Source organism: Aythya ferina (assembly GCF_964211825.1).
Source record: "Aythya ferina genome assembly, chromosome: 3".
NCBI classification, from domain to species: domain Eukaryota; kingdom Metazoa; phylum Chordata; class Aves; order Anseriformes; family Anatidae; genus Aythya; species Aythya ferina.
In genome coordinates, this window is record NC_140298.1 from 4,636,322 (window position 1) to 4,656,252 (window position 19,931).

The 19,931-nt window shown below is 43.4% G+C and overlaps 1 protein-coding gene across 3 annotated transcripts in view; it reads right to left on the bottom strand.

Annotated features, from left to right (window-relative positions):
- Positions 1-15,745, bottom strand: part of XPO1 (exportin 1) — a 38,859-nt gene extending 23,114 nt beyond the window's left edge. The window contains exons 1-5 of one of the 3 annotated variants that reach the window (XM_084513692.1): positions 15,600-15,745; positions 15,052-15,122; positions 11,450-11,581; positions 7,870-7,971; positions 3,929-4,001 (exon numbers count right to left, since the gene is read on the bottom strand). In XM_084513692.1, coding sequence (XP_084369818.1) covers positions 3,929-4,001; positions 7,870-7,971; positions 11,450-11,575 — 301 coding nt within the window. In that variant the 5' untranslated portion in view covers positions 11,576-11,581; positions 15,052-15,122; positions 15,600-15,745. Of the gene's footprint in view, positions 1-3,928; positions 4,002-7,869; positions 7,972-11,449; positions 11,582-14,216; positions 14,237-15,051; positions 15,123-15,599 lie in introns of those variants that run through there. The other 2 variants (XM_084513693.1, XM_084513694.1) reach the window with 2 other exon arrangements.
- Positions 15,746-19,931: the final 4,186 nt, after the last annotated feature.

Genomic DNA, 19,931 nt, shown 5'->3' on the forward strand with positions numbered 1-19,931 from the left:
TCACTATTTGTTTTTTCAGTACAAGTATAAAAAAAGTGATAAAAATTCTTTAAAAAAGCATAAAGGATAGATCTTGCCTGTTCTCCCTCCCCAGAAGTGCCATGTATATAATTGCCCCTTCATCACAGACACCATCAAAAAATATCTCTTCGTAAGTATGCCAGAAATTTCCATTAAGGTATCTAATCACTCCACCGAAAAATCTCTTCTACATCAGTTTCCACTGCATCAAAAGCTGTGTACTTAACTCCAGGACCTTCCTACAAGCCACAAAACTGCATCTCTCTGAACACTTCAGTGGTTTGTTTTTTCCCCTCCATTTGAAAATGAGAAAAGTTGTACAAGCAATTCAGGTTTCATAATGAGGAAGTGCTTATCCATGCCAACTCAAAACACTCCATACAAGCTCTCTCTGTTCACAGGAACAAAATTACATTTCACATTGCAGGATTAATGAAACGTATCTCCAAATTGTAAGACCAAGAAGCTTTTATTTCTAGGCAGGTTTTCACACTGAAAGAGAAAATCCTATCAAGACCATAGCACTTTGACCAAATGACATCCTTTGAAAGCATTATTAAACAACCAACTTTACAGAGTATCGGTGCTTAAAACAGTGTAGCATCACCTCAAACTGATTTTTTTTTTCTGTAGATTAATAGTAAAATGGTCCAGAAATAAACAAGTTCACCACCTTATCGGGTGTTCTGGAATATGCCTGGCTTTCTTATACTGAAGCAGCCTCAATAAGGTTTGAAGGAAAACCACACACCACATCATTTGTATACACACAAGACGAACTCTCCAGAAATGATTACAATTCTAAATCTTTAAAAAAAAAAAACAAAAACAAAAACATCACCACCTGAGGAATACAGTAACTTTTTACAAGTTAAAAGGCCACAGGGCCAGAAGAGCTCAAAGCTAAAAGCTATTTAAAAATAAGAGTAAGTTTAGGAATTGAGGTTCATGTCCAAAGAACACATCTTCTGAAGAAAGCCCATTTCCCTTCTTGCATTTGGAATTCTAGGCTGGAAGCTAAAACCTCCTAAACACAGTCAGAAGCAATAAACCCTGGCTAGCCTCAAGACCCAACAAGACATTCTGATGCACAACTTCAAGTACAGCTACAAAAATCTGAGAAGCAAGGTTACGACTCAGGCTCCATAATTATAGCATTGGTTTATTTGTCCGAGAACCTTCAGACAGGTTGCTTCAGTAACTTTTTATTTCACTGATGCTCAAGTTAGATCTACTCTTGACTTCAATTGTTAAACACTGCTGTTGCTACAAGGGAAAAACAGTCTTTTCTAATAAATTGATTTAGTTCCTTCATAAGGCAAGTAAGGTTCATCAGCTATGATTGTTATACAAATCAAGCATAACAAGTTTTTTAAAGGCACAATTAGAAATCAACTGACGTAACCTGCATGAATAGCTTTGCTACTAAGCTTTACTTTGTTATATTACATTTCTGTTCCCTGAACCCGTATTTTAGTAGTTACACTTTAAATAAGAAATTCCTGCCAACAACAGGGAATACTGGGGTCAGAATCCTCAGTGGAACCAGTCTTCTCAGCTCCAAGTAATTAAACCACTGGAAGGAATTTAGGAGCAACTTCTCTTGTACCACCCAGCACCAATCTTTACCAGCCAGCTGCAACTATGGCCACAGTCCAGATTAAACCAGATCAGAAATGAAACATCAAGATAGGTTTATTGCTACTTTTATCTTTTTTTCCCCCAATAGTTTTACTATTGAGGCCGAGATGGATCAAATGAGATGGTATACACTTGGCTTCTCTTCCATCAATGCACTGGAGAAACCAGACAAGTAAAAGCCATCTGATTCATTTCCCCTAAATTAAGTCAATTTCACAATTTCAGTTTGGCTCTGTACAAGTACAAATGTTTTGAAAGGTTGAACTAAAGATACTCATTTGTTAGGATGAAGGATCATCTTTTCCTCTGCCATTTTCAGAAGGGCAAAAATCAGACAAAATAAGAACAGAATTCCTAAAATTATAATTGAATGATTGCAGAACTTCCAACAGTAATTTTTTTTTCCATTGTACTGTATCTATTATACATGTATATAGTGTAGTATATATATACACACTATATATAGTATATCTAATGTTGCCATCTTCTCAGAGGGCAACTAGTCAAACAATATTACCTTGACTGCAGACAGCAAAATAAAAGTACAAAACACTAACTCAAATATATCACTTCCGGACTTTGTTGAAGTCATGTAAAGCCTTGGTACTTTGCTAAAGGTGCTTTGGCACCTGAAGAACAGATGGGATAGCAGGTGCCAAAGCACAGCCAGCATCCTCATCATACTACCACCAATTATTGTGTATGCATTGAGTATCTTTACAACTTGTAATTATTGAATTATATTCTCTATTTGGCATTTGTCCAGCCCCAAACTACCAAGCAAGTCTACCTCTTACTCCTCCTACTCAACTATAGCTTCTTCCACCAGCAGACATTAGGTAAGCTGAGTTTGTAACCAATTTAAAACCACTTACTCCTTACTGCCTTCCCGCCCTGCTCCAACCGTCCAAATCTTTGAGAACAACTTCCAAACACTGAAACGAAGTGCTCTTAGTCAGGAACGTGGATATATGAGCTAAACGCACACAGAAGACTTAACTTCAGGGTGACCCCTCGGCTTGTTTCTTAAAAAGACAAAGCTGTATTTAAGCCTCAGTTGAAGCTGTTTCATACAAGTCTAATGCTGCCGCTAACAGAATGAATGTGAAACCAAACTGACTTCAAGAGCTACTCTATACCTGTCAGCCTACTGGGGTGAGGTAAGGAAAATAACTGCAAAGATGTGGAAACCTCCCTCGCCACATTTGTTTTCATCAACATTTACAAGTGCATTTTAATCAATATAGTTTCAGAACTTAAGTACTGGCAGTAAAACTTCAAAGCACAGCTTCACACTTTAAAAATAGCTCGCAGCAGAACACGGAAATTTGGAATAACTTTAATGAGTTCCAAAGCCAGTATTTAGTAAAAAGACAAGTATAGAATGGTGACAACATTCAAGTTTTGAAATGTCAAGAATTTAAGCGGTTATACTTACTGCTCTGAAAGCTAAGTTTCATGACTTGACAGAAAGCTTTGTGAACGTGCGGTAATTCTGTACTACTGAGGTACCTCTGTTTACTGTAACTGTACTAACAAACCTCCAAAATTCAGCACATATTGCAAGCCATAAGGGAAGAAAGAATAAGAACCCTGTGTTTTAGGGCTTGCAAATTCATTGCAGTGACTAAGACAGGAGTTTGCCCTACACTGCAGTTTATTTGCAGTCTACCTGTACATACACGTACACAAATTAAAAGACTTTATAGTACCTCACTGCGTTAAAGAATGAATGACCATTAACAAACAGGACACTCTACTTACATACCATTTCTATTTTAAAATAATTTTGACTGCTTACAAGTTCAAAAGAGTCAAATCTGCATATGCTACAAGAGGCAGCAGTCTATCAGAAAAATGAGCGTGTATTGGTGGGGCTGTATATACAGCCCAGACAGGCTGAAGACTGCCAAGCACAGAGAATCCACATCTCCACTTCAAAGCCAGAAGCCAGCCCCAGAAGCCTCTTCAGATTAAGTTTGGCCTACAAATCAATACAATGTTAAAGTGATGATGTTTTAAAAGTATCAGTCCACCTTTTACCTTCCCATGACACTTAGAATTTCAGGTGCTTGCCATTCTACTGAAGCCACTATGGCAAAAGGGGCAAGACATGGAAACATCATCTGGAAACACAGACATCTTATTACAAAAAGCTACTAGCCTAATTGTGTCTGAACTTGGAAGTTATTTACGTGGGGACTGATGGCCTAAATCTCAATTAGCATACGTATGTTAGAAGACAAGGCAAAAATTTTCTCCCTACCTTCACACTGGTTCCTCGGAAGAATCTTCCATCTTGTTTTTATCACATTTTCCAAGATTTGCAGTCCATAATACTGAAATTGGAGAAGAGCAAAATGTGAGTACGTTACTGTAGGACTACCTAACGATCAGGACTCTCATTCAATCAGACATTCACGCTTAATATCTAAGACTTCAAGAACATTAAACTAACAAATTTATTAAACATGTCTATTCACCCATTTACTGAGGTTTCATGCATTTTTTCTTGTTTTATTTTTGCTATACTAAGTCCTGCTGTTTGATCATGCTCACACCAGGAGGAAAAAAAAAAAGGAAAAAAGAAAAGCCCTCTGGCAGACAATTTTGGCTATCTGGAAAAGAGAAAGTAGCAGCCAGATATGAATTTGCATCATAAATGACTGCTCACATGTTCAAGTACTACCACAACCAGGCTCCTAAAATATTTAGCAGCTTGGATGGTCTCAAGCTTCCTATCGTTCCTCTAAGAGCTGGAAAAAAAAATCTTGTCTTAGCATCACATGTTCTGACACTTTCTTTAGAAAGTACTTCCCAAACTTCACTGGTGTGTTACTTTAGGAACAGCAAGACAACCCACAGGTTTATTCAATTTCAATACCCACCCCAATATGGCAGCTATTTCTACTATTTAAAGATGAACTTTTGTGCTCAGTCAAAGAACAATAAAAATGTGACTAAGTTCTTGGAAATCTTTTTACCTTTCAGGAATTCCTTCCTAGTTTCTTAACTGAAAACATTACGTATGCAAAGTAATCAGTAAGGCCAGTCCCTCTGCCCATTTATCCCTACTGCCAACTCAAAGTAACAGGGAAAGAAGTTTTGATGTGATCAAAAAGCTTTAATACGTAAAACCCCGTTAGCATGAATAGACAGCAGAGAAAATTGGACAGGGAATTTTGCATTTGCTTTAAACAGCAGCAGCCTAGGAAGAAGAAAAAAGTATCATATCAATGCCTGAAAGGTAAACTCACGTTTTTACAGTTAAAAGTTTGGCTGAGAATAAGAGTTCTTCTTTAAAATGGTTAGTTGTTATACAAAGTAGGATCATAAGCATTTCAACCAAAGGGATCATATAAACTTCAGCTTAATTAAAAGAACACAATGTAGGCTGTCCCAAACTACATTGCATTTTAATGCCATTTTTGCTGTTCTCATCTTAACATAACCTACATTCCCTCCCCCTTCGCTTCCCTCTGTGACCCAAGCTCCCACCAGCTTCACGTGAGGATCCTGCATCTGCAAAATAGTGTCTTTAGAATAGCGTCATCTTCCAAAGTCTTGGGTACAGAGGAAAAAAAATATGTAATAACAGAAAATTGGCAGGGTATTCTTTTCTTCATTATCAGCAGTAAAAGTTTATCAACTAGATTTTAATCTACAAATTTACAATAGTCATCTCACACAAAAACTAAAAGAAATTAAGGGGGATGCTCATACAGGAAAATGTATGGAAACAATTTAAGTAAAATGCCTCACAAGAAGCTATTTCACTTACTGCCACAGATTTGTAGATGTCATCTGCACCTGATCCAGGCTAATGAAACTAAATATACTTAGAAAAGCTTCTAACAACATTGGAAGTATGGCCATTGATAACCAGACAGTGCTAACTTTCCTGAAGTTAGCCTATAGTTTCCGGAAGTTTCCTATAGTTTTATTTCCAGATTGTACAGGCACACCTATTAATAGCCTTTTCATCTAACCGAAAAGGTTATGTTTGCTTCCACTTTGCTTTCCCCCCCCCCTCCAGCCCCCCCCAAGTCAACTTGCTCAGCCTCAAAATCAGAATGGCAAGCCTTATTTCATTTTAACAACATCAGATGACCAAACACAACTTAGAGGAAAACCTTGACAGAAACTATGGGCAGAAATCATCTTCAGTCTCCCCCAACACACCTTGGCATGCAAGTTGCCACACCTACATCCCCCATACACACTCATGTACCTTAAGCCATAGAGGTTCATCTTGTCTAAGTTTCTACTCATTCTTTGGTACACGCAATCTCAGTTCTGCCCTCTGCTAGCCTCATGTTCATCTCATCTTTTCCTCAGCACTAGTAATATTCATTTTTCTCTAGTACTTGCATGTGAAATGAAATGGCAACAGTAATAAAGTTACTGTATACAGTCTTTACCTATGCATCTTTCTTGCCGTACCATGTTTTAAGGTTTTGTGTGACTGCCTGAACATACTGCAAGGGGCCATGTTGTTTTTTTTCCATTTAACTTTTATTTGATTTCATGGTTATAATTATTTTTGGTACTTCCCTGATAAAAAAAAAAAAAAAAAGATACACAAAGTCCAAAAAAGTCACTGATGCCAATTGTAAGTTTTGCCATCTAAAGTATTGGAGGTGTACTTTTTATTTAGTAGTGAAACAGCACACATTATCACATTTAAACCAAGCACAAAACAGAAGTCTTTCCAATATGCATTTGCTCTTGGTTTATTTCTAATCATCTAACAACGATTCACTGCCAAGTTATGAAGATGAGGGACAGGTTAACAGCAAAGACTGAAAAAAACATGAAATGATCCCTATGGTAGAAATTTCTATGGCACCCTTATTACTTATTCTATGCACCAAATCCCCTCCCTCCCACCTCCCAAGAAACAAAAACAATTGATGAACAGAATTCAGTTAAAGGGAATCAAAAGGGTAGACCTTGTGGAGGCCTGCCGTCAAAGCCTAGCTGTGTCAGTTGCACAGGAAGACACCCCTTTTCTTCCTATTACAAGCAATCAACATAATGGAACATTATGATTAATATCAGGTAGTGTTAACAGCTTTAATTAAAGAAAAAAATATGATTGCATAAAAGCCAAATGTCATAGTGCATAAATTTAGCACCAAATCATTTGCAATTTATGTAAATTGAAGAATTCTTTACCTGTTGCTTTCTTTCTGTTCCTCTAATCATCTCATTTTTCACAAGACAAATTTGAGTTTTTAAAAATACTGTTGATAAATCAACTTAAACATTAGTAATGTCTGTCAGTATAAAAAGCAAAGTTTACCAGGCAAGCAAACAGGCAAACACTGTTACTTATAGGTTAGCACTTTGAGGAAGTTCTTTAAACTGTTTTCCCCTGAACTTTAGAGCATTAAAAAAATTTGAACTGAACTGGTTTCATGAAAACCTCCTGAATTCAGACACCATCCAACCATGATCATTTTCTGTTCGAACACAATGTGTATCAAGCAGAAAAACATGCATGTCCATTACTTAAGGTAATCATCAAACTTAAGACAGTGAAAATACATTTCAATCAACTTTTCTGTTCAAACTGCAGAAATCTTGGTAAAGCCTTGAAAATGGTAGACCAATACTGAACGCTGTCCCTTTAGTCTCTACCATGATGGATGGATTTTAAATAGCAGTACAAAGCAAATGCGTTCTGCATATTAGTCAAGACTAATCTCATAATACAAAGAGTTTGGGGTGCTTCACTTTCATTGACTGCTCAAAATCTTGGCCTAATAAGGTTTCTATTTGGTCTTCAATATACCTAGGGACAAATTCTCTCCTCAGTTACGTGCACATGGCTCTCATTAACATCAAAGACAGCCAAGCACTTACCCAAGGACAAAATGTGGCTCTAGGAGACTTTCCATTACTCGATGTATACACACACCAATCTTTGGAACTGGCATTATGCATGGATGTGGCTTAGAAAATAAAGAAAAATGCTATTTCCAATTTATTTTTTTTTTTAGGAGAAAAAACTTGTCAACGGAAGAGGAGATTTAAATATTTTGTCCATTTATGGTTCTCATCTAAAGCCAACTTTGGGAACAAGACAATAAAAAAAATGTGGTTTGAATCAAGAAAGACTATGGCTAAAAATGAGATACCTTCCTCAAAGTTTATGAATGGAAGAAGGAGGAAAACCAAATAAATAAAAGTTGATTTGCTTACTTTGGTATTCATGTTCTGAGAGAACTCCAAAATAGTATCAACTCTTGTCCATGCATCGGGATGTTCTTTTAAGTGAGTCAAGACTTCTTGAGCCATTCTTTGCTATAAACAAGTTTGGGAAAAAAACAGCATTAGCATTGGGTTATTTTAGAAAAAACATACTATCAGCTAAGACATTCATGTATTATGTCACCATGTATCCACAAGTTAGAATTAAATCAGAAGCAACAGGTCACTTAAACCTCCTTCTGTGTGTCAATTAAGGTCTTTTAACAATCAAATTCAAGGAACACACTAGTGCAAGATGGTCACTGACTTACTTCCCTCTTCAATCCTGAATAGTTCTTCTAGACCAACAGTGAAGATGTGAGAAAACCACACGACACACTAGGGCAAGAAGCTTTCTGCCATCCAAGGAAGTCTTCTAGATAAAATTTTATTCTAGGGTACCCGAACTTTCTAGTTTTTACTGGAAGCATTTATATAAGACACCAGCCAGCTTTAAGGAGTACTGCACCATGATGCAAAGTTCTTGATATATGAACTTTTGATTTTATTTTGAAGAATCACAGAGCAGAACTGAAGTTCTCCAATCCCTGCTTGTGAGGAATCCCTTGATATATCCAATAGCTTACAAAAACAATAACTACTTACTGGGGGGCAGCAGGGCAGCTGGTTACATTAACAGTTTGTTCCTCCTTGGGACTGCCACAAGCAATCATTATACTAGGTACTATGGCTTCAATAACTTGCCAAAACTCCTCATCTGAAGCAATTATGCATTGAAACAGGTGAATTCATTTTAGGTATCCTTTTCAGGCCTAGATGTCCATAAACATCTTTTTAAGAAGCCAAGTGATGTAAGCCACTTCCAAAAATGCAGCGTACTGACAAATCCTGCAGCAAATTGCATCACCTACAAGCACCAGATGCTCTCTCTCAACAGCATGAACATTTTCAAAGTTATGAGAAAAAGTTACATGGCGATTAGCATAGATTAACTCATTCTCCCACTGCACTGTAGAGCCAATTCAATGGAATTACAAAGCAGATAAAGCTTTAACTTCACCAGTTACACCCTACTATAGCCATGCAGACCCCCAGTTGGCTACAAGAACATACTTCAGCTAATTATCAACTAGTATAAAAAAAAACACACTTGTTCGGTAAGACAGAAACCCCATCAAGACTCAAAGTCAATACACATATAACACAAGCAACAGCCAAATTGTGTATGGAATTTATGGAATTAAAATCCAAAGCTAAGAGAGCACATAAAAAAAGATATCTAAAGGCATCTATACAATACTGACATCGCTAGTGAAGAAAACTGAGCGCAGCAGAATGTTCCCCAGTCTGTTACTGACTTGGACTACCAAGTCCCTGTAGGTTACACACGGAGCAGTACCACCTGGGTATTATATTGACCTAAGAAGGCAGCATAACCATTTTCTCACAGTACCACAGAACTAAAACATCCAGCAGTTCTATGCTGAAAGTTCAGTTCAAGAGGGAAAGAATCACTGTATTACAGCCATGCTGAACTTGGGTACGTTTTTACACTGACCCGCCTTGGTGCTTCTAATACCAGTAACAGATCACAGGATCAAACACACATACCAAGAAGATACACATATGCTCACTATCCTTCTCCCAAGCCCTGTGAAATTCACTCTCATACCCACCAATGCCTTACACTGCTGGACATCAGCTCCCATAGTTTCATGCAAATGGTAATGCTTAACCAAGACCGAAGCTTCCGAACATGCAACTGCCTAACAGACCCATGGAATTAAAGAGTCTGGGATGAATACAGCTAAACATCCATTTGAGTTGTCCCAAAGCTATTTCAGTTGTTAGGGGCATTCTTTCTTTTCAGAAAGTACACCAAAAAAGCTAAGAACAGAAGAAAATCTAGAAGTCGAGGACAGAACAAAGCTTCTTACTTGCCTAACACAGATGCGCAGATAGTTTTGCAAGCTGCAATAAGAGTTAAGCAGGAGGAGGCAAGCTAAGAATTATGCGGAAGAAGTCAGGTGGATTTGAAAGCAAGTTCAGCATGGGCTAGCCAGACTGCATCCTAAATCTTTCTTCCATGTTACTATATCCTGTTCCAGACACAATGCTGTTAATATCCCAATATTTAGATTCCTCTATTTCTATTACTCGCATCACCTTTTAAAGCATGTTCTGAACTGGCAGACTCTGCAATGAAGTGCTTTTTCCTGCAGGAACTTTTGAACTTCTCTTGGAAGAGGTAAAAGCTAACAGACATTCACTGAAAAACATCTACACCCTTGGGAAAATACTAAAATAGCAGGCCAAGTTTACATGAAAAATATTAGTCCATTTATTTGTAAGTTTATATCATGATCCCCTTTTGCCAGTTAATAGCCTCCTCTTGCATTTGTTTCTTGTTGCATTGATTTCCTAAATACACAAAACTATCCCCAGCTGATTTATATGAAATAATTTCTCCCAATACAACAATAGCCATTTGATCATTGCATTTAGTGTTAATCCTCTACTCTCCTTATATCTCTTTCCTATGTTTTAAGGTCAATTCGGACCAAAAAATTTTACAAACAGCGCCTATTCTGTAAGTCAGTAAACAAGCATATCACTTCCAACACAAGCACTGGGAAGTCCATGCTACCGAAGGCAAAGGCTACAAGCCACTTTGTGACAAACTTTTTTTAGATACACAAAATGAGTTCAAGGAAGTATATTTTCTTTTTATTCCAATAGTTGGAAGGAAGGAATAGAAAAGCATCAGCTACTTTGTCTCATTTTAATTCACTTTTTATTGTTGTGCAAGAGTATTTTAGTAAGATGCCTGACACTGAAACTCCCAATTTCTTAAGCATGGACAATTAAAACTCGCCAGAAGAGGATCTATGCCAACACCCTTGTAGCAATACTTGCTTTCAACATTAAGCCTTTTTCCCCAAGTAGTTGGAAACTAGATAAAAGCAATATAAAATTCACTTTCAAGACAACATATGCTCACAGACACACACTCCCCTGATTTGAACTCAAATTTCACAATTTGCACTAAGTCCTGAGAAGAGCACAAGAATCCGTGCAGAAGAAAACAGTAATGGGAAAAAAATAGATAAAAGGACAAAATCTTCTCTTAATACATATACTTTTTTGTAAGTATAAATGTTCTAAGGGCACTTTTTTTCTCTTAAACGCAATCATTCAGTGTGGCCAATATTGAGTTTATGGCTTCACAATCCTGTCCAGAACAGTAACTCAGACTTTCCTGATGAACAAAGGCCTAGAAGATGAGCTGCAAGCAACAACACCCCCACCAAGTCATACTTGCTCATCTCTTATAATAGCCAAAGGCATGATAGAAATGAAAACACACATTAAACTATCATTTTTCTGTTATTTCAATGGGCATAAAGGCCTGCTTTAAACAAGGGCACATAAATCACCATGGATACTCTAGTCAATAGCCGAGTAAATCTGTTAATATTACTGATTTTTATTCAAGTTAATTAATTTTGTTCAACTGATTAGCTATAAGGTCAAACACAGTCCATACACATAGGTTCAAAGTCCACATTACCTGTGCGCCTTCTCCATGGTACAAGCAGTTCACCACATTGTCCAAAAGATTGATATCCAGTTTCTGGTTAAAATCCAGCAGCTGACGAGCTGCATGGTCTGCTAACATTGTCATAATTGCTGGCATAGATTACTGAAAAATAAAGAATTTTTTGATCAATTAATAGGAACTTATTAGGTGCAGTTGCAAAGTAGTTGCTTCAAGTTAAACATCTCATTTGATTGAGATGAGCTACATTAGCAGTACTAGGCAGCACTAAATACACAAAACTCCCACCGTTGTTAAACACAAGGACAAACCCATACTTAAAATTCACACATTACTGCCCCAACCGAATTCTCAGGGTGTTCAGCAGGCACAACCCATAATAGCAGTTTGACTAATCAATGGGCCACATTATCAAGCAAGCTGAGCAACTTCTTTCCAAGCAGGCAGCAGCCCCTACAGTTCCCTGAACATTTGTAAACCAGTACAAATTTTTAAAGACTACCAGGTTTGCTGGTAGAAATACCCAGTAGCAACCATTCCGTGACTCTGGAACACGACCCATACCCATCCTACTCATCTCAGTAGGATTTTAAGCTTTCAAGGCCAACATGCACATCTGGCTCTGAAAGCTTTTAAACAACCCATTAGGGAAGTGAAACAATCTACAAACTTGGTAAGAAGTTAGCCACAGAGGTCATTTTTCATATGCTTGGTAGAGTTCACATGTTATCTACATACAAGCAAGCCATTGCCATTGAAATTAGGGCAGTTGCCTGTTTGAAGGCATTTCAAGATGAAGTAAGGAGGCAGTTAATTCAGCATACCACCTCAGAGAACTTCACACTGGAATGGAAAAGCCCTCTGGAGGTTTCAGGTCCCATAACACACCAACTCCTTGCCTTAGATCTAGTAGCCTCAACATTTTGCAAAGGAAATTAGATGGAGCACGTGTGACCGTGCACATTAAGATGCTTACGAGCCAGAAACTGCTACAAGATGAAGGCACCCCCAAACAAGACAAGCCAAAACCCAAGGAAGTGCGGATCAGAAGCTACACTCCACTCCTTTTAAACCAGACCCCTGCTGGGAATAGCTTAAGTTTATTCCCCTCTTCACACAGCAACAGTAACACATTCCTACCCCTCTTATCTACAGTTCTCTCCCCCTCCTGTTCAGGGCCCTCCATATAGATACAAACTTCACACCAAACCACTCTTTTGAGAAATGCCCCGAAGTTTGGAAAACTGCAAGGTCATTCAAAAAGTTACAGGAGCGCTATCAGGGTGTTCAAAGCACTACAATCCATCTCTTCTGGAAACAAATTCACATGCATTCACATGGAAAACAAGAGAAATCAATGTACCCAGCCCACCCCTTCTTTAGGGCAAGCTAAAAGTTCTGCTCTTACTGGATAGCTTCATGGGGAAATAAGAACTCATTTCATCCCTTACATATTTAAGTCTTATGCTTAAAAGTGAAGAGCAAGACAAACCTGTGACTCAACCCAAGCAATTGCTAATTAAGTGAAAGTCCTACAGTAACATGCAGACAGGGAAAATCTTTTGTTTAGAATGTACATTTGCAAGTAGAATCAAGCAGTTTTGTCTGCTTCTATTTAGAATTATATTAACTGGGGAAAAAAAATAATATTTTAGTAATATTTTGAATAAATAACTCGTGCAATTAGTATTATTGCACTAGTGTAATCATTTTGAGGGGTCCATGGCATTATCCAGTCAGGCTTTTTACAGCATCTCCCTGGAAAAATACGAGGAAATAAACATCAAATAGAAACCAAAATTAATTAAACCCTGCATCTGTCCTCCACCCAGCTCGGAAAGTTTTGGGAATCGCTACATACGGAAGCAAGGAACAAAACAGCAGGGAAAGATGATTTCCTTCTTCTAACTTAAAAGGGTACTTCAAGACTTCACCTGGCAGAGGGGCAGCGAGCAGCGCTGCTAGGAGGAAACCCAACCAATTAATGCGCTGCGCAGCGCAGAGCACGATCGCTCCCACCAGCCGCGCGTACTCGCAGGCACGCCCCTCTCCTTTCGCATCTGCCCTCCATGGCTGAAGCGGGAGCTGGGAAAGCAGCCCTCAGACTACGAGGAACGTTTTCAATCTGTGATTCTTTGGGTAGGGCCACTCAGTTTAGATCTGAGCCCCCTTCAGTGGTCTTTACGCAGTCCCAAGAAGACAAACGAGCAGCCACGTGACAAGCAGAAGTTATTAACCACATGGAGGCAAAAAGGAAATGTTTTGAATAGGGCCCTTTGCCACTCCCAGCATTATCTTCAAAATGACCTGCCTGCTTGCAAATTGAAAGACAGAAATGGCGGCTTTGTGGTCAATACCAACGGCAACCAACCTGATCTCCTGCTCCCAGCACCGTACCCACACGAAGCTCACAGCCTTTGGCATACCATGCCCCTACACTTTCGCCGTCATGCCTGAATGCGAGCAGTTTTAAATCTCACCTCTAACCACCACCACCGATTCTTCAACACTGGCAATAAGTGGGGTAACAGAAAGTTTAAAAAAAACTAAACTACAACACAGCAAGAACATGACATCTACCGAAGGTCAAAAGAACTGCATTTGCAGAGAACTGTTTACACAGTTATCCCAACTCTCCGTGACCCTGGACCCTCAGTTTGAAACAACCATTAGCTCCTTAAGACACACCCGATTCATTTAAGCGTGTCGTGCCCGGGAACGAGACCATTGATTCGCAGCAGCGAGACTGAGAGCGTTCCCAGGGAAGCCCGAGGCATACCTCCACCGCAGGCACCCAGAGCTTCGGGGGGCAGCCATGAGGCCACCCCGGGCGAGCCGCTCTGCCCTCCACACGCCAGCCCAGCGCCGGAGGGGGGGAGGGAACCACCCTCCTCCAGCCATTGCCTCGCATCTTTCGGATGTCCCTCCAGCCCCACGCTGCTCAGCGGAGCACCTGGCACGGCGGGGATGGCCAAGCACCCATCCCCTCCCTCCCTGCCCCACAGAGGGCATGGGGGGGGATCTACCCCCAGCGGTGCCCAGGCTGTGCCCAGGCCCCGCCATCCTCCTCCTGCGGGGCCGCCGAGCCCCGGGCTCGCCCCGGTGGGGGCCGGGGGCCGGGTGGCTGGCGGCGGGGCCCCTCCTTCCCCCTCCTGCCCCCCTCTCCCCGCCTGCCTCCCCTCCCTCCCTCTCTCCCTCCCTCCCTCTCTCCCTGCCTGCCTCCGCTCCAGCCCTGCGCTCTATACAGGGCCCCCACGTGACGCGGGCGGACGTTTCAATACTGCTGCACAGACACACAAAAAATATTTCTGGAAACTTCCACTCCTAATAATTTACAGATTAGGGCCCGGCTCTCCCCCCCGCGCGGACCCAACCCCGGCCCCACCGCCCCCCTCGTACCGAGGCCGAGGCCTCCCCCCAGGCCCCCTCAGGCCCCCCCGGGCCCCCCCCAGCTCCCCGAGCCCAGCACCGCGGCCCCGTGCCCGGCCTGGGGCCCCCCGGTGCTCGCAGCCCCGGGCCTCAAAGCCCCCCCCCCGTCCCCTCCCTTCAGCCCCCAGCCCTCGGGGGGCTCCTCAGGGCCCTCCCCCCGCCCCCGGCCCGCTCCGCGCCCTCACCTCCGTGTTCCTCGCAGCCTCCTCCTTCGGAAAGTAAGGGGGGAGGGAGGGGGGGAAGGTGAGCCAAGTTTCTAACCACACGCCGAAAGGAATAAAATGGAGAAAAAAAAAAAAAAAAAAAGAAATAATAATGACGATAAAAAATAAAAATAATGAAAAAAAAAGAACGACGACCCCCGAAGTGAATTAAAAAAAAATCAAGGGGAGGGTGCGCGGCTGCCTCTCTCCGCTCGGTCCCCGGGGCCGTGAGGGGCCGTGAGGGCGCCCCGCCGCCGCCGAGCCCCCCCGGGCCGCTTCTACCTTCCGCGGGGCCCCGCCGGCTCCGGCTCCGGCTCCCTGCCCCGCCGCCGGCCGCCCCGGGCCCCGCAGTGCCGGCGCTGCTGGCGGCCGGGGGCTGCCGCTCGTCCCGCTGCCGCCGCCGCCCTCCCCTCAGCCCGGCGGGCGCTCAGGGCAGCCCCATCCCCGCCGCCCGCCCCCCGGCTCGCAGCGAACTTCGCCCCCCGGCGGCTCCCCCCCGCGGGCTCCCCCTGTGAGCAGGTCGCACGCACGGCGGCCGAGGCGGCGGCGGCGGCAGGGACTGAGCGCGGCGCGGCTCCCCCTCCTAGTGCCACAGGCGCGGAACCGGCTCAAACCGGTTCAGACCGGGAGATTCCATCTCGGTTGAGTTTGCGGCCCATGGCGCCGCGGAGCGTTTGGAAACCTCGGGCCTCCGCCCAGCGCCCGCTCCCATTGGCCGCCCGGCGGGCCGCCGCGCCAGCGGCCTCCGCGCTGATTGGTTGACGCGGCTGTCCGTCCGGCGCTGAGCCGCGGAGGGGGGGGGGAAGGAGAGGGGGGCGGGCCGCCGCGCGCTGAGTGGCCGGGCCGAGCTGTCGCTCAACGCCGGGCCCGCCTCCGCTTCGCAAACGGCGGGCGCAGGTGCCGGCGCGCTGTGATTGGGCGGCGGCTCGGCGTGACGTGAGCGGCGCGTGGGCTTCTTGAGGGGGGGGGGGGGGGAAAGGAGGCGGCCGTTGGGCGGGGGGTTCGCGCCTCAGGGGGTGCGGGGGGGGCGCCCTGTGAGGGGGTCCCTCTGTGAGGGGAGTGGGGGAGTTAAGGGAATTAAGGGAATCTTAGCAGGTAGGATGCTGATTAACGAACACCTAGGTTGTTGTATCGAGCGAGTAGGTGCTGTTTAACGCCTTTTGCTTATTCCTGTGCGAATTAACTGACACAAGAAGTCTTGGGGCCCCTCAGGATGGTTCCTGATAAAAGCGGGGAGCCTGTCTCAAGGAGCGGCTGAGGCCGGCCCTGTGGTTTGGACAAGAGCTGAGGAGCAGCTGGGTCTGCACAAAGGCAGGGGGTGATGAGGAAGAGTCGCCAGCCTTCATCCCCACCACCCCTGGCGACCACCACCAGGAGACACTGCCCAAACGCAGATGGGAGGAGCTTATGGAAATGACTTCTGGAAGCTAATTTTAATATGAAGCGGGGATAGGTCATGCATATGTATAGGCGCATTGGGAAGCTTCGTGCACACGTAACTCTTCACTGCATATAACCCAGGCGAGTTGCCCCACTGAAGTGCACACGACTTTGGTGGGACTGCCCTCCGTGCTGCCCAGTGGTGAACAAGCATCCCTACTGTACGACCTTACTGGGTGTGGAGTCTGTTTTCTGCACATTAGTGCATAAAACCAGCCAGGAGGCTCTCTGCTTGACCGTGGGATCGAGTACAGAGCAGACACCCCTGGGTGCCCCCTGAGCATTTTCCTCGGAGGATGCTCTGCAGCCAGCCGCTCGCTGTGGGAACAGACAACGACCTCCTGAAGGCGTGGATACAGTGGTATGTGTTATAAGAAGGGCACATAAGTCATACGTGTGGCCAGGGCAGCTGGTAAATCGCACAGAGATGTTTGGCATGCAGCATAGTCCTCGTATAGGAGAAGGGCTTAGAGAAGGAGCTTGGAGGTAAACTGAGGCGGCGTTGCTCGGCATGCAGTATTGGATGAAGGTGTACCAAAGCAGATAAAATTCATCAGGCACCAGAGCAAGATCTAATGTATCTGTTTAAGCCTCCCCCTCGACCACAGGAACAGGGTGTGGACTTGGATGGAACATCCGCTCACCCGGACAGTCCTATATCTTCCCGTAGTAGGAAGAAATCTGCCCCCGCAGCCTTACAAACACCTCTCCAAAAGGCAGTAAGTCGGGCCTGATGGTGGGACAATACTGATCAAAGTACCTTTTTCCACTGCTCATTCAGGGGAATGGAAAAGGATTGCAAAGGATTACAGGAGTGATCCGGTAAGTATAATCAAATATTTTCATTTCATTGTAAAACAGCATAACCCTGACTGGAAGGACATACAGTTATTATTAATGAGTACATGACTGAGACAGAGAAGCAACTGATTTTCAAAACAGCAGGGAATTTGGCTGGAGACCATTATTGGATTACAGGAGGGGACGTTAAGGAATACTTCCCTCTCCAAGACCCAAAATGGGATGTTAATAAATCTGCGCATATGGAAAAATTGCAGGAGTATCAAGACTGGATTTCAAAGGGAATGGAGATGGCCATCCCAAAAACCATAAACTGGTCAGCTTTATATGCAGTTAAACAGAGTCCTTCCAAGTCCCGATCTGAATTCCTGGGTCAACTGAGGGCTGTAATGCACTGTAGCACACCGCAGGATCCTGGGTCAGAGGTAGGAATACAACCATTAGTCTCTCGGTTTCTGGGTCAGTCCACAAGGACCATCAGGCACAAGCTCCAGAAGTTGCGTCCTACAGAAAGTAGAAATCTGGAAGTGTTTCGGGATGAAGCATGGAGAGTATTTAGTAACAGAGAGGAAGGATATAGACAAGGGCAAAGGAGACTGGTGGCGGTTCTCAGGGAAGAGAAGGAAAGGAGGCCTAGATGAGAACAGTCCTGATTAGTCAAGGATTAATGTGCTCTGTGTAAAAAGTTTGGTCATTGGAAAAAGGAATGTCCAAGAAATAAAGAAAGGGGATGAAGCCACCAGATGGAGGGAATAGTAGCCCATGTGAAGGAAGATTGGCGGGGACCTCAGGAATCTACCCTACCAGATCCACTGGTTATAATAAAGCTAGGGAAGAAACAACAAGTAGTAGAATTTCTAATTGACATGGGGGCAACATATTCAGTTTTGAATCAAGCCTTGATGCCTCTGGGAAATGATTATATCGTGGCAAAAGGGGCAACTGGCCAAAGTGAAAGGAATATTTCTGTGAGCCTCTAAAATAGCAATTGGAAAAACAATGGGGCAACCACAAATTTCTGTCTATGCCCAACTCCCCAAAAGCCCTTCTAGGCAGAGATTTGTTGAGACAACTGGGTGCAAAGATTACCTTTGAAAAAGAGGAAGTTACTCTGAAGGTAAAAGATCAGCAGTACATTCAAATTCTGAGTCTATCCATAACTAGGCTTCCTACCGAAGGAAAAATCAGCGAAGAGATTCTAGACCAAGTATATCCTGGGGTATGAGCCACCGATGTACTCGGAAAGGCAAAGAACGCTCCACCTCTTGAGATTAAACTCAAGGAAGGTCAACAACCAGTAAGATTTAAACAATACCCCCTAAAGAAGGAAGATAGGGAAGGAATTCAGCCAGTAATAGAACAATTTTTACTCTTTGGATTATTAAAAGAATGCGAGTCTGATTTCAACACCCCCATATTACCTGTTCGTAAACTTGACTGGTATCAAGTGGTCCAGGACCTACGAGCTGTAAATAAGATCACTGAAGACCTTCACCCAGTAGTAGCAAATCCATATACCTTGTTAACTGTATTGACACCCAAACTAACGTGGTTTACTGTTTTAGACCTGAAGGATGCCTCCCTCTCCATGAAGCTAGCCAGAAGACATTTGCATTTGAATGGGAATATCCTAAAAGTGGACATAAGGCTCAGTTCACTTGGACGATGTTGCCACAAGGATTTAAGAACAGCCCTACCATCTTTGGTAATCAACTCACAGAAGACTTGGAATCTTGGGAAGCCCCGTCTGAGGAAGGGAAGCTATTGCAATATGTGGACGATATCCTGATTGCTGCTGAGATGGAGGGTGGCTGTATGGCTGGATGGTGAGCCTGCTAAATTTCTTGGGACTCCAAGAGTACCGAGTATCCAGGAAGAAGGCTCAGGTAATACAGCATAAGGTGATTTATTTGGGCTATGAAATTAGTGCTAAACAAAGAACTTTGGGACAGGCCCGTAGAGAGGCAGTGTGCCAAATTCAGAGACCCCAGATGGTAAAGGAGTTACGGACTTCCTTGGGAATGACTGGGTGGTGTCAACTGTAGATCTGTAACTACAGACTGCTTGTTAAACCACTATATGCACTAACAACCACTGATCAGAAACACCTTAAATGGGACAAAAGGAGACCATGCAAGCTTTTGAGTCACTGAAGAAGGCTTTGGTGTCGGCCCTGGCCTTAGCGCTTCCCAATGTGAGTAAGCCATTTTTCTTTATCTCCCATGAGAAGCAGGGGTTTGCTTTGGGAATATTGTTGATATGGGCCCAGATCTTGTGCTGAGCAGTTGCCTACTTTTCCAAGCAATTGGATGCAAAGGGTTGGCCTGGATGCTTACAAGCAGTCGCAGCAGTAATATTGAACATACAAGAAGCCTGAAAATTTACCCTGGGCCAGAAGACAACTGTACTAGTGTCCCACACAGTATCCTCAGTACTAAAAGCAAAAGGTGGATATTGGCTATCTCCACAAAGATTCCTGAGTTATCAGGCGATACTGGTAGAACAGGACGATGTGGAGATCGTCACTAACATTGTCAACCCAGCTTCTTTCCTCAGCGGAAACACAGGAGAACCAGTGCATCACGACTGCTCGGAGACTATTGAAGCAACATATGCAAGCC